Raw genomic sequence first — 15376 nt, 5'->3', positions numbered from 1 at the left:
ATATTCCTCGTTTTGGTGCCTGGGGTTCTGGAATCTGTCATGCATGGTGATGTGTTGGTCTATGAAAAGTTAATTAGGTTGGTGAATATTTATCTTTATCCACTGGTTGTCTGTGAAAATTTTAGAAGGTGGTATTTTATTTTATTTTTTAAAATTTATTTTATTTATTTATTTTGAGGGGGAGAGGGGGGAGAGAGAGAGAGAGAGAGCGAGTGAGCAAGAGAATCCTAAGCGGGCTCCACACTGTCCACACAGAGCCCAATGTGGGGCTCAAACCCACAAACTGTGAGATCATGACCTGAGCTGAAATCAAGAGTCAGTGGCTTAAGTGACTGAGCCATGCAGGCGCCCCTGGGAAATTATTTAAAAAGGAGGAAAGGGGAGAGGTATGAGGGGATAGCTTGATCCCTCCCCTGAAAGGAAGTACTCAATAAGAGTTGGTCTGTTTCCTTCCTTTGTTTTCTACTTGGTCTTTATTTTTATTTTTAATTCCAATTTTTCATTTAATTCCATAAAGTTTTGATTTATTTTTAATTTTAATTTTTTTTATTTTTAATGCATGCTCATTGTAAAAGAAAATAATCAAATTGTACAGAGGCATATAAAGAGTAAAGTCCTCACAGCACTGAGAACAGAAACACCAATAGAGTCTATGTTCTTCTACTTTGATTCTCTCCAAGGGTAAATTGTGTTAATGTATGCATTTTCTGTTTCAAAATATAAAAATATATGTGTATTTGGACAGATATGTAGCCCTATGGACGGAGAAATGAGGCAGACTTTCATTTTTGACCTTTTTGTTGGAATCCTGACATGAAGCATGCTACATTTTTTAGACTTAAAGTGTAGTAAATATTGTATTTGTATCCAAATCCCTAAGAAGAATGTTTGAGGTACAGTTTGAGTAACCAGTTAATTATGTGGGAACAACCAACCAATAGATACAATATACACTTCCTCCTTCTACTAAAAATCTTCCTTAGAAAGTCATTCGTTTTTTTCTTGACTCCATCCATAAGAACATTTATCTAATGGATCTCCATGGCTTACAACTTCTCCCAGTCCAATCCCTGCCATACTCTCTCTGAGCACGGCTTCACTGGGGCCCAAGGCGCTCACCTGTTGTGTCCTCTTGCAAGCCAACGTCAAAGGCCAGTTTATCAGTTGAAGACCGGGAGGTGGACAGACAGCACAGATACTGAAAGACAGAGAGTCAGTAGTTGTTGCTAAACATTTACGGTCCTGTGGGAGTTTAATTCTGACGCGTCATTTGCTATCATCAGTCTATCTCTGCTCTATCAGTCTTCTTCACATCTGGATGCTTCTGTGCACGGCCCCGATTTTTCATTGTGAGGGAGAACAACACTCATATGGCATTCATTAGGAGCAATGCTCTAAGGGAGATGCAGTCCTTTTTCTCCTCATGAAAAGACTTAGGAAATGTGTTCTGTCAGTAAAAGAAAACACATAACTGGGGATATGTTTGTATATCTCCCTTCATGTGATATTCATGATCGTAAGCAAAAGTACAACCTGATCTGACAGAAATCTTTCTCCCAAACAGAAATTTGAAAACTATTCACTCTCATCTTCTAGCTCTGGTTTCATTTTTGAAATTTTAACTCTCGGGGAACCTAGGTGGCTCAGTCGGTTAAGCGTCCGACTTTGGCTCAGTTCATGATCTCACAGGTCATGAGTTTGAGCCCCACGTCAGGCTCTGTGCTGACAGCTCAGAGCCTGGAGCCCGCTTCGGAGTCTGTGTCTCCCTCTCTCCCTGCCCTTGTCTCCCTACTTCTCTCTCTCAAAAGAATGAATGAATGAATGAATGAACGAACAAACAAACATTAAAAAATTTTTTTTAAATAAAAAATTTTCACTCTCTGAAATTCATCTGAATTCATTTTGGTGTGCAACATGTCACCTCACTGAAGTGAGGTTCTATCACGTGTATACGAGTGTGTGATTCCCTATGAGTAACTGAACTCTTGCAACACCATCATCTCCTTCCATCTCCCCTCCCCCTTAAGTTTCCCTAACTGTATATGCTCGAACATAAAGCCTAGCATAATTTTTCAGTCCACCTTCCTGAACCGTACCCCAACCTCAGAAATCTTGCAAACTGGTATAAGAATGAGGACACAAGGATGAATGTAGTATAAGGTCTAGATACACTATCATCTACGTAACAAGTGCACTGCCAGCAAGACCAGGAGCCCTGCAAAGAGTACTCAGAGACGATTCTGGGGATGGAGCAAGTCCAGACCTCTCAGAGTTACCGAACAAATAGGGCAAAGCCTAGAAAATTCCTTCTATGAAACAGGATCCACCCACCTCAGTGGGAGTCAGTAACTGTGAAGAGGCGAGAGTGAATCAATTGGGACAGATGTGCCGGCACATTAAGTGGAAGTCAGTGCCATGGGGATGTAAAATGAAATTAACATGGAGATTCCAATTCTGCCTTTTGTCTACAAAACACTGGCTCCCAAAATTATACAAAAGTTGCTTTGAGGGTCCTCAAAAATGTTCTGAGCCAGTGTAGGACTGTGAGTCTCACCTTGAGAAAGGCTGCCCACGGTGATACCTGAGGTTCATAGACTTTAGCTCTAAACATATTAAGTGTCTTCCTTTATCTTATTAAAGTCTTCTGTTACATCCTGCAATAATTATAGTACTGGGTACTATAAATATTACCATAAATTCTCTCTTCCAATAATATTCACAGCAACTATGAGGTAGGTAATATAATTATTCCACTAAATGTTCATTAAGTTCCATGAGGACAAGGATATGATCTTATTCACTACTATACCCAGCACCTAAAACAGTACCTAGCACACTTGAGAAAGTGAGTCTGAACCCAGATTGACCGACCAAGTTCTAGAATAGAATTCTTTCCATGAAGTTTTAATGTATGATGGCTGTATGCAAATAGGTTGTATTTATGTATTTATCTAGTATCCAGCCACTTTACTAGAGTATTTTCCTAAATTTTATTCCTTATATTGCTGTGTCAGCCAAGAGATCCAGAACCATGTTAATGTACTTTTGGTTTTGTTTATTTGTTGGACTTGGTTTTGTCAAGAACCACCTTAGTGTTTGACAATTAAGATTGATGTTGATTACTGAATCGATGTTTATATTTTATCACTGAGAAATTAATCATCAATGCTTAGTTTTTATTAGAAATGGGTGTCGAGTTTTATTAAAACCTTTTTCAATACCTGTTAAGATGATCACAATTTTTCTTATCTGGCCTATTTATATGATGTAGCACATTAATAGAAATGATATTATTAAGTCATCATTAAAATGGTATCTACAGTTTTCCTATACTTCTCTTCCTATACTTTTGAATTCCATTCACCAGAACTTTAGGTCAGGTTTTCACACTGGTAATCATGAATAAGACTCAAAATTTTAAGTTTATTTTGAGAGAGAGAGAAAAAGAGCATGAGCAGGGAGGGGCAGAGAGAGGCAGAGAGACAGAATCCTAAGAAGGTTCTGTGCTGTCAATGCAGGGCTCAAACACAATGAACTGTGAGATCATGATTTGACGCTTAACCAACTGAGTCACCCACGTGCCCTGACTGACAATTTTTTATATGTTTTTGGGTACTGATATTGAGGCTATGCTTGGTCACCTGTTCTGAAGTGATTTACATAATATCAGAATTATGTAAATCTCTAAAACAGATTTTCTTCATGAAAGAAACAATCAATTATATTATACTTCTAAATGTTGGACCATCATGTATTCATGAAAATTATTTTTTTTTTTTTTTTTTAATTTATTTTTGGGACAGAGAGAGACAGAGCATGAACGGGGGAGGGGCAGAGAGAGAGGGAGACACAGAATCGGAAACAGGCTCCAGGCTCCGAGCCATCGGCCCAGAGCCCGACGTGGGGCTCGAACTCACGGACCGCGAGATCGTGACCTGGCTGAAGTCGGACGCTTAACCGACTGCGCCACCCAGGCGCCCCATCATGAAAATTATATTGATGAAGAATTTAAATAATGTGGAAAATGCTTATGCTACAATAATATGTTTAGAAAATCAGGATATAAATTCGGTTATGTAGTAAGATCTCAATTATGTAAAAAATTAACAGAGGGGCGCCTGGGTGGCGCAGTCGGTTAAGCGTCCGACTTCAGCCAGGTCACGATCTCGCGGTCCGTGAGTTCGAGCCCCGCGTCAGGCTCTGGGCCGATGGCTCGGAGCCTGGAGCCTGTTTCCGATTCTGTGTCTCCCTCTCTCTCTGCCCCTCCCCCGTTCATGCTCTGTCTCTCTCTGTCCCAAAAATAAATAAAAAATGTTGAAAAAAAAAAATTTAAAAAAAAAAATAAAAAAAATAAAAAAAAAATTAACAGAAAGGATTAAATTTTTTTTTAATTTTTTTTTTAACATTCATTTATTTTTGAGACAGAGAGAGACAGAGCATGAGCAGGGGAGGGTCAGAGAGAGAGAGGGAGACACAGAATCCGAAACAGGCTCCAGGCTCTGAGCTGTCAGCCCAGAGCCCGATGCAGGGCTCGAACTCACAGACCGCGAGATCATGACCTGAGCCGAAGTCGGACGCTTAACCGACTGAGCCACCCAGGCACCCCAAGGATTAAATTTTTTTAAAGTCCCTACACATTCTTCTCCCATTAACATGATCATGAAGAATTGTGTCATCTGTAATTTCCAAATCTTATAAAATAAATATGTATTGCTTTTATAACCTAATAATGCTTTTACAAGAGTAGAATAAAACTTTTATGCATTTTACAAACTATATAAAATAATAATGCATATTATATAACATAAAAATATATAGAAGTATATCAAGTATGTATCTAGATAGACAGATAGATATGTATATGAGTATCTATACCTATACGGATAACACTGTGGATATAGACTTTTTCAATGTTATCCTTCAGTAATTTTCTAATAAATGAACTGTTTAATTTCTTTAATTATAAAATTTAATTTTCTAATAAATGAACTGTTTAAAACAAAAACAGAAATGAGAAATATTTATTTGACTCTCACACCTCTGTCTTCTTAAAACCAGTCTATCAAAAATTAAGATAATAAAAACTAAGAGTCGTAAATGATAGAATTGAGGGACTTTACAGATCATCTAAGCTAACTCTCATTTTTTAAATGAGAAAAAATAAATAAGGTACAAAGATATTAAAGAATGCATCCATCCCAATTTATTAATACCATCAATGAAATGCTAGTACCAACACTTCCTGCTGATGTATATCTAAATGAGCCCTGTAAGAGATGAAATCAAAATGCGTACTCACCATGCCACTATAGGAATGGCGTAGCAATATGGCATGTCCGTACAGGAGTGTTCGATGACCACCACCTTGAGCAGTCTACATAGAAAGAAGAAAGGGTCAACAAGAAAAAAAAAAAAAAGAAGAGTAAACTTAACTACGTCAATAAAATACTCTCTTGCTATCAAGGAAACATTCAATAGGAAGGAATAAAATAAAAGTAAGCAAAGTGCTGTGATAAGAATGTTTAAGTTGGAATAAGGCTACCAAGAAAAATCTCTACTGAGAGTCTGACAGTTGAGCTAGTTCTTGAAGAATGAACTTGATTTTGGTAACTGTAAGTACTTACCAGAATTTGTAATTACTTATTTATAGTTATTTATTGTCTCTATTTCCCATTACATTGTGAGCTGCACTGGGCAGGGACTACGGTACCTTAGTCACCCACTGTACCCCAGGTTCCTGGCAAAATGCCTGGCACACAATAAGGACTAAATAAATATCTGTTCAATGAAAGAGAACTCCTAAAGCCCAGAATGGATCAAATCATCTACAGGTTTGAAATTGTTTCATGCCTTCCAACTGTTTTTTTTTTTTAAGAGTCCAAATTTTTTTTTTTTAATTTTTTTTTCAACGTTTTTTATTTATTTTTGGGACAGAGAGAGACAGAGCATGAACGGGGGAGGGGCAGAGAGAGAGGGAGACACAGAATCAGAAACAGGCTCCAGGCTCCAAGCCATCAGCCCAGAGCCTGACGCGGGGCTCGAACTCACGGACCGCGAGATCGTGACCTGGCTGAAGTCGGACGCTTAACCGACTGTGCCACCCAGGTGCCCCAAGAGTCCAAATTTTTTAATATGAAATAGAGAAATGCTTCTCAAATTTTAGCATACTTACAAATCACTGGGAAAGCTTACTAGGATAAGGAGTGAGGATACTGACTTATTTATACTTCAAGAAGTGAAGAAAGTACATTAATATATTTTTTTAAGTTTATTTATTTATTTAGAGAAAGAGACAGAATGTGCACAAGTAGGGGAGGGGGAGAGAGAGAGAATCCAAAGCAGGCTCCATGCTGTCAACGCAGAGTCCATTGTGGGGCTCGATCTCATGAACCATGAGATCATGGCCTCAGCCAAGATCAAGAGTTGGATGCTTAACCAACTGAGCCACCCAGGTGCCCCAAGAAAGTACGTTAATATATTATACTACTATAGCTCTTTTCACTCAAAAGATACCTGCTTCCTACTGTTCCGTACAACTCCTTAGGATAACTTTTTTTTACATGTTATGCTCAAAAGACCTCAGAACCATTCTTAAAACAGGTCTTGAAAGGGATTCAAATAAGAAAACCTGCTTTTAAAAAAGGAGAATCGCTTTTTTCATACACTGAAAGGGAAAAATCTACTTTGCAAAATCATATTCCTTCTCAGAACTAGGCACTCTTTGAAAAGTATTCATTTCTTTTAAAATAATGTTTGATTCGTGTAGCCAAGAACAATTTTATTCAGCTTGCCTGATGTGGATCACTCTGATAGGAGCTTACCTTTTCATACCACATACAGGTTCCACAGCCACAAAATACAACTGACCTTGAGTAACACTTAACAGTCACACCAATCAAAATAAGATTTTTTAAAAATGAAGGACAAGGCCTTAGATTTAACCCAAAAGTGGCAAATGATCCTTTTACTCTAACGCTTTGCTTTAGTTCACTTATATATAATATACACACACACACACACACGCACACACACACACACACACACACACACACATATATGTAAATGTTCAAATTGGTTAAGGGAGATATTCCAATTACAGATTTTATACAACTAGACAATTATAGATTTTACACTATCGATTTCCTCACCACTTAAATACAAATTTATGCTGCAGATTTAGTTTTAATAGAACTGAAAAAGTATGCAAATAACCCACACTAAATTAACTTTGTTACTTAAGAGAGCACAATTAACACAAAGTGAATGCAATTTCTGTCACATGGTCCACACTACTTTTTCTCTAATGTCTCATTTTATTTTTTATATTTATTTAAGTCATCTCTATCCCCGATATAGGGCTTGAACTCACGACCCCGAGATCAAGAGTGGCATTCTCTTCAGAAGGAGCCAGCTAGGCACCCCTCTAATGTGTCATTTTAAATCGTACTACTCCAATTGCCTCTAAATCAGAAAAAAATAAAGTGTGTAATTTCCATACTTGAGCATATATTGGATAATTGTTCATTCAACAAACGTATATGAAAACAATTATGTATGTGAGATTGATTCAAAGAGGTACCTTGGTTCTTTTCTGTGTTTTTTTATTTTGTTTTTTGATTTGGTTAGTTGTGTCAATATTTTTGTTAAATTTGGCCTGGTCCTTGCTTTAATTTAAGTGAACAAATATTTAGGGACTTCCTCTGATATTGGGAACTTCTGGTGCTTTATGAAGTGGCTATACCGAATACTAGCCAGTTCTAGAGTTCTTCCTTCAACACTCTACAACACTGTGCTTCAGGTAGACTGATGGACTTCCCTTGAGAATTTCAATGAGAAAAAGATCATCACTGCTGGGTGATGCATCAGGACCCCAGAACAAAGGTCCATTTTCCCTTTAGCCTCCCAAACCTAAACCTATAAGGACTCAGCTGTATAACCATATTATGCTTTGGGAATCCCACCAGGACCAACTAGGTTAAGAGTCAATCAAGCTAATGTAGTTCAAGGCTGGCCCCCTTTCAAGAACATACACAGGAAAAAAATAATCTTAGTGGTTTTTGAAGTTAACCTATTAACCGTTTTTTGGACTCTGACATATGGGCAAAGTAAGCATTGCTTTCAATTGTACCAATTTAGAAAAGTAGAAAAATGACATTTTATGTGAGACAAATAGACTTTTAGTTCCCACAAAAGCCATCTATACTCTAACTAGTCCTGCTAATTCTCCAGTAAGTATCACACGAAAGAAACACTCTTTCCTATGTGTTGGAAGACTACTGTCTGAGAGGGTAGCACGCATAATATTTTCTTATTTTCAATAAGAACTGAAAGCTCTAATTATTCATTTACTCAACAACTATATACTGGATCCTACGTAGTTTCCTTCAAATATTTGCACACGAACAACAAAGAAAACAAGTTTAAGAGTTACTTCTTTGTGGGGTGCCTAGGTGGCTTAGCCCGTTAAGCATCCAACTTCGGCTCAGGTCATGATCTCCCAGCCAGTGAGTTCGGGTCCTGCGTCGGGCTCTGTGCTGACAGCTCAGAGCCTGGAGCCTGCTTCGGATTCTGTGTCTCCCTCACTCCCTGCCCCTCCCCTGCTTGCACTCTGTCTCTCTCTTGTGCTCTCAAAAATAAATAAACCTTAAAGCATTTAAGGAGCTAATTATTTGTATGATTCTTAATGCCTCCAACTATGGGATGCATTATCATCAGATCCTTTTCGTAAAAATATTACCTGGAACTTACAAGTCCTTGAATACATTTCCAAGCATGACTTAGGTTCTACCTGTCCCTGAAAATGCAGCTGCTGGTACCCTAGCCCTGCCTCTAAGGTTGGTTGAGTCTGTGATGTATTTAGTGAGCTGCTGGTCATCAGCCCTTCATGGCCACCCCCCCCCCCCCCAAGCAGAACCAGGATCTGGAAATCAGCTCCGGCTAGACTACTGTGGTCTCGTGTAGATGATGAGGGTCTATGTTAAGGTGCTACTGCCATTTTAGGTGGAAAAAATAACAAAAATATCAACAACTATCATTTCCAAACTCTCTCAGTACTTCTGATGTTGGAGAGCTAACCATCAGTTATTAAAAGGTGAAATTAGACTTTCTGAAAATATCAGCTAAAAACATGTTTTCAGGGGCGCCTGCGTGGCTCAGTCAGTTGGGTACCTGACTCTTGACTTTGGCTCTGGTCATGATCCCAGGGTCACAGGATCGAGCCCCATGTCTGACTCCACACTCAGCATGGAGATTCTCTCTCTCTCTCTCTCTCTCTCTCTCTCTCTCTCTCTCTCTCTCTCCCTTTACTTCTCTCCCCCTATTCGTGCTCTCTCTACTTCTCTCCCCCTATTCGTGCTCTCTCTCTCTCTCTCTCTCTCTCTCTCTCTCTCTCTCTCTAAGATTAAACAAAAACAAAAACAAAGAAAGCATGTTTTCAGTTCTGTGTGTGGGTTTGGACCCATTATCCCTGAAATGACTGACACGGTTAATGTTCCACAACAGTGTAAAAAACATGACCTCATGAGCTATAAGTGGATAAAAGAGTCCAGAGTACATTCAAACAAAATCTAATCAACACTGTTGTATGTGTTCTAAACCAGCCTCACTTCAAGTTTTATACAAATCTTAATATCAATTTAGTATTATTAGGCATTCCTATGCTTCTGGCTTGCCAGGATCTTACTAAAGATGTCCAATTAGGGGACCCATATTGTAAGTAAAAGCTTTAATGTACATGCTTCTATGTTTACATTTATTTAGAACAATATGCCATCACGGGGTATAATTTATTCATGCTACCCTCTGTGGGAAGAGGGACAAATTGGATCATTGTAACTACATTTGATGTATAAGAGCAGAAAAGCACGAAACATAAAATCATAATAGCAATGACTAAGATACTGAAGAGGTTTATACACACAAAAAATTTACTGGCACTGTGTTTCTGTTGTTTTGTTGTTGTTGTTGTTGTTGTTGTTGTTGTTGTTGTTGTTGTTGTTTTGGCTCTGTGTTCTTTAAATATGTGTTTGTATTATATATTGGCTTATTAGCATGTCTCCCCTATTATTACTCTTTAACACTATCTAATTTACTAACTGTATAATATCTAAATACTTTAAGTTTTCTGTTTTTCTATTTTTTTCTGTATAAAAATGCTATGTTAATAAATGTAGGACGTCATAATTCCAGGCCCTTATTATGCAAAAAGGTTGTTTTTGTAATAAGTCAGACCACAGCATTTTTCTGTATTCCTTGACTGCTATGACATAACATGCCATTTTAGAAGTAAAACAATGAAATCTTAAAAGAGATTTATTACTGCAGGTGATCCTTGAGTACACGCCAAAATATGAAACAACAGACAAGAACAAGAAATTTGTATTAGAGAACTTCTTTCATTGTGCTCAGATATTTAAGCAGAGAAGCTTTTAAGTTTACCTTCAAATCCTAATAGTCAAATTTGGGAAATGAGTTGTTCCAGGGAGAAAAATGGAAAAATATCTCCATGCTTAAACTTTTAAATCATCTGACAATGACCTAAAAAAATGCAACTGTGAACGGCACAAGATCAAAGAGGAATCACACAGAATTGGGGGGCCTGGTATTTCGGTCAACCTATGGGTCCCCAGCAGCAGGACACAGACACTCGCAGCCCTGCCTTCTTTAACAGGGAATCACATAATAGATTATAATAACTGATGAGAAATCTGTCTTCGGTGCAGAGTAAATGTGTCTGACGAAGCCAGTTGAACACTGTCAAGATGGCCATTTCGCATTGGATGGTGTACCTCTGATGGGTGTCTTAACCTAAAGGTCTCCTGGGGAAGCAGACCGAAGGTCTATTAACCAACCACTGCGCCAAGAGTAGAAATGGGCTCTCACCACAAGGAAACATCTGTCTGGTTCTGGGAGGTTAAACAATGCCTGTCTAGGTATGAAACCCAAAGCAAATCACGATTGGAAGATGAAAGCTAAAGAAAATTTGGCATCTTTTCCCGTTTAAGTGGCTTAAATTGCTATAACTTCACACATACACCCTCTGCTTAGATTCTAACCTCTCTGGATCATCCAATGCAGGTACAAAAATAAGCCATCGGGCTTCTGGCTTTGCAGTTAAAGGGAATTAGACCCTAATCAAATTATTCCAGGTATGCTACTTGGTTTAAATGGATTCTACATCATCTTTATTTTTTTTAATTTACATTTTAGGTAGTTAACGTACCATGCAATATTGGTTTCAGCAGTAGAACTTGTCTGGTCACTACTCATCTCCTACACGCAGTGCTCCCCACACGTGCCCTCCTCCAATCTACATCATCTTTCTGTTTGCACTGAGTTTTCTATGAACCTGCTCTCATGAAAACGCTTGAAAGAGAAGTTTAAGGTAACCATCCCATTCATCCTCTTCCAAGGGGAAGTAGATATGGCATTGGATAAGGGACCGGTATGATAAAACGGCAAGATGGAAAAAAGAGCAGTGTAAATGCAGATTTGGCAAGAAAAACTGAATTTTTCAAACCCCATTTCATTAGGTATGTATTCATATCTGCAAGGAGAGGACATACTCATGTTTTGCTGCTATTTATACCATTTCTCAACTAAAATGCTTGTTTCATGATGTTTAATTAAGTGGTTAATGTCCTCTCTTCCCAATGTTAAGGTTATAATAGTATCTTCTGTTATTTGAAATTTAGGAAAATGTTTTATGTCCTTGATGACAGATGGCTTCAAAGAAGTCATCTGCTCTGTCACCCCCAACCAAACTGTCAAATTCTTAATGTTAATGAATAGGTCCAGTTGTGAGGACCCCACAACACTCATAGTACAGAGTTTTCGAAAATATGAATGACAGACATAGACTCAAGAGACACTCAACCATGGACACTTTGCTTCCTTTTCTTCCATGCGACCCTTTAAATCTACATGCAGAATTTTGACTTAATAGATTTCATACTTTATATCTTTTGAAATGACATTCTTTTGGGGTGCCTGAGTGGCGTAGTTGGTTAAGTAATCTCACAGGTCAGGTCGTGATCTCACAGTTCGTGGGTTTGAGCCCCACGTCAGGCTCTGTGCTGACAGCTCGGAGCCTGGAGCCTGCTTGGGATTCTGTGTCTCCCTCTCTCTCTGCCCCTCACCCACTCACACTCTGTCTCTCTCTCTCAAAAATAAGTAAATATTAAAAAGAAATTTAAAAAGAAATGGCATTCTTTTGGATTTTTAAATTATATTAAGCCTTCACTGAGTGAATACAATAAATTTCTCTACACATTGTTTCTTTGCTTTTCGAATAAAAAATTAAATTTCATGAATGTTATATGAGAAAAAATGGTAGGCACATAAAAATAAAACAAAAAACTTCTAGTTTATATCTCGAAAGAATGACATTCTGCTCTTCTTCGTCATATTTCCTTCAATAACATGTCACGTATTTTTGTCTCCTCTCTCAACTTGTCTTTTAAGATCTTTCCATTTTTGTAATTTGGTTAAGAAATGAAAAGGGGTTAAATTATTTTCACTTCTCCTGTAGCAGGTGTCTCTTCCAATTTCCCAGAGTATAAATTTCCTATTGTATTCATGCAAGACAGCTTTAAAAGCAAAACAGCCAATATGATCCCCAGAGTGAAAATTCTAAATGGAAAGCTGTGAAAAAAACAAGTTTTGATAGGAGAAATTCCTAACATCGGCTAAATAAAACTTAATGTCGTACAATATGACCCAAAATGTCAAACGTTGTTCATTAAGACGTCAAATTTAAATGTGTGATTTATTTAAATTTACAAGTTCCAAAGTTTGATTTAATTTTTAAAAACTTGAAAATGTGAAGAAAAGTGCCACGAATTAAAAAACAAATCCATGTAACCAAATTTAAAACGCACCAAGTATTACATATAGACCAGATGATCCAATGTCTTACCTTCATCATGAATTTCTGTAGGGGCAGAAGGAAAAGAGAGAAAATATTATACATTTTTGCAAAGACTTCTTAAAAATATCTCTTATTTATAAAGATTCCACTGTTCAAAATAGAGTTATGTGAACAATAAAAAAACTACCACACTCACTGTGGGATCACAATTAGTATCAACTACATGCTAGAGGAAAGCTGTAGCAGGCAAAACTCTCTTTGAAATTGTCTTTATATCGGTTTTTCCTACTTCTGTGAAAACATGCTGCTGTACTTTAATGCATGATTCGATTTATAACATAGCCACTAAGCACCAAAAGAACCAAAAGTATATTCTGAAAATGATACTCAAAAAGGCTTTATAATTTTTTTTATTTTGTCTCTTGCATAAAAATGCAGTGATATAAAACAGCAACCCAACAAAGTTTAGTAAAAATAGTGGATTAGAAACAGGTAAGGTGGATTGTAAATTAAGATGCCGTGGTAAGCTGTTTATATGTCATGCAAAACAACAATAAGCAGGTTCTAGACACTACATATTCCGAGATGTGTATTTCAAAGAAAAACCACAAAAACTTTTCTCTTTTTCCCTTAAAACATTTCTCTTATGATTTGCATATATAATAATATCTCATTTTACTTCTGCAAAACATAATTTGTACATACATTTCTTCATTTTTCCTTAGACCCATAAAATTTGACTGCCTCCTCTTAGAAGAGGTTCACAGATGCAAAAGAGCTAAGAAGGAAAAATAACAATATATTTCCAAACTTAGGGTTAAATTTAGCTGTCACAGTGTTTAAGTCCTAAAGAGAAAAGATACACACGTTCACATTCATTTTAAAGACAACAGCAAGGGGAAGTTATCTAACATAGTATTTGTAAATACCACAGTTATTTTCCTGAAACATACATGCATAGTAATTTACATGTTACTAAATGGAAACTCTACTTTGACTGTTTTTTTCATTTTTAATATTATATTTTTTAATGTTGTTTTTAAGTAATCTGTACACCCAACGTGGGACTCAAACTCACAACCCCGATCAAGAGTTGCATGCTGTTCTGAGTGAGACAGACAGGTGACTCCTTAATATCAAAAATTTAAGGAAAATGTGTAAAGAACCATTTCATTCTTAGCTTTAAAAATATAGGCTGTTTGGTTACAATTTTGTAAGTGATATCAATGGTAAATGACATCAGAAAATTTATTTTCCAGGATGAAACTGGCCAATCAGATCCTATTATGAGATCTCTAGTGATGTAAATATCACCAGATGAGGAATTAGGAAGAATCCTTTTTAAAGCCTTAATTAAAAGAAAAACACAATTCCAAACTTTGGTACAGATCATAGCTTATAACAGATACTTTATTCATGAGTTTTTGTTTTTTTTTTTTTTTTTTAATTGAGCTCAGTTTCGGAGATTTTTCCTTGAGAAATGTTCTCAGGCTGATTTTCTGTTTTCTAGGTTAAACTACATCAGAACTGTAATAAATAGAGAAAAGAACGGTCAGGAGAGTCAGAACAGAGGGCTGCTATTTACAATTCCTAAGGAGTGTCTTAACTACAAGAAGGGCGAGTCACTGGGGAGAGTAATCCAGATATATGATAAAAGAGAACAAATACTGAAAATTAGCAAAGGCCAAAATATCCATCTGCAGCATGAGAAAGAACAGCTCATGTACCAGACACACATTATCAAAAGATAATCAAAAACATGAAAGATTACTTGTGGCATTACTGACATTAACCTTCTGTGCAAACCACTGGTTGGTCCATTTGCCTCAAGCACTACTGATAACCAAGTGATAACATTATGACAAGTTCAAAGGGGATCACTGGGGAATGAAAAAGCAAGCAAGATACATTAAAACAAAAAGGATATATACGCAATTTTAATCTCAATGTAAACACTGCCTAGATATGATAAAAAGCAACAGAAAAAAGAGTAACAAAATCCTTTAAAAGGTGCTGACATGATTAAAAGAAGAAACTCATGCCTAAAGATAAATATTGAAGAGAATAGGCTTGATTTAGGTTAGAGAGTATCACCTTATGCTTCCACTTTACTGAAAGAATTATTTATTTCCCTCATGCAAAGGTCATTAGATAAAAGCTAAAATTCTATTAGACAAGATACGGAAACAGAGGACTATAAACGAAGGAAGAGTCCAGGCACCAAGGTGAATTGACGCTGCTTTCTGTCTAGAAGAAACTGGTGGAGGATGAAACACAAGGGGGAGATTTTAGGTCTTTACTTCTGAATTGGTAGGTCCGATGAAGCTTCAAACGTGAGCAAGAGCTGGAGGCAGAGCCCCCATTACGCTACGTTCACATGAACCAGGAAGAGAATTAGACATCCTTGAGCTGTAACTCACAGACAGATGGCCATGAGGGGGGCCAATGGATGGCAAACGGAAGCAGAATAGTCGTTGGTCTGTAAGTTTATGTCATTTGATCTAGCAC

General features: G+C 37.3%; 1 protein-coding gene across 4 annotated transcripts in view; it reads right to left on the bottom strand.

Moving 5' to 3' along the window:
* Positions 1 to 15376, bottom strand: part of RYR2 (ryanodine receptor 2) — a 768107-nt gene that overhangs the window by 450557 nt on the left and 302174 nt on the right. For all 4 annotated transcript variants that reach the window (XM_058696266.1, XM_058696262.1, XM_058696264.1 and 1 more), the window contains exons 5-7: positions 12917 to 12931; positions 5300 to 5374; positions 1120 to 1198 (exon numbers count right to left, since the gene is read on the bottom strand). In XM_058696266.1, the coding sequence (XP_058552249.1) occupies positions 1120 to 1198; positions 5300 to 5374; positions 12917 to 12931 (169 nt within the window). The remainder of the gene's footprint in view (positions 1 to 1119; positions 1199 to 5299; positions 5375 to 12916; positions 12932 to 15376) is intronic.

Source organism: Neofelis nebulosa, chromosome 13 (assembly GCF_028018385.1).
Source record: "Neofelis nebulosa isolate mNeoNeb1 chromosome 13, mNeoNeb1.pri, whole genome shotgun sequence".
NCBI classification, from domain to species: domain Eukaryota; kingdom Metazoa; phylum Chordata; class Mammalia; order Carnivora; family Felidae; genus Neofelis; species Neofelis nebulosa.
This window is presented reverse-complemented; position numbering and strand designations above follow the sequence as displayed.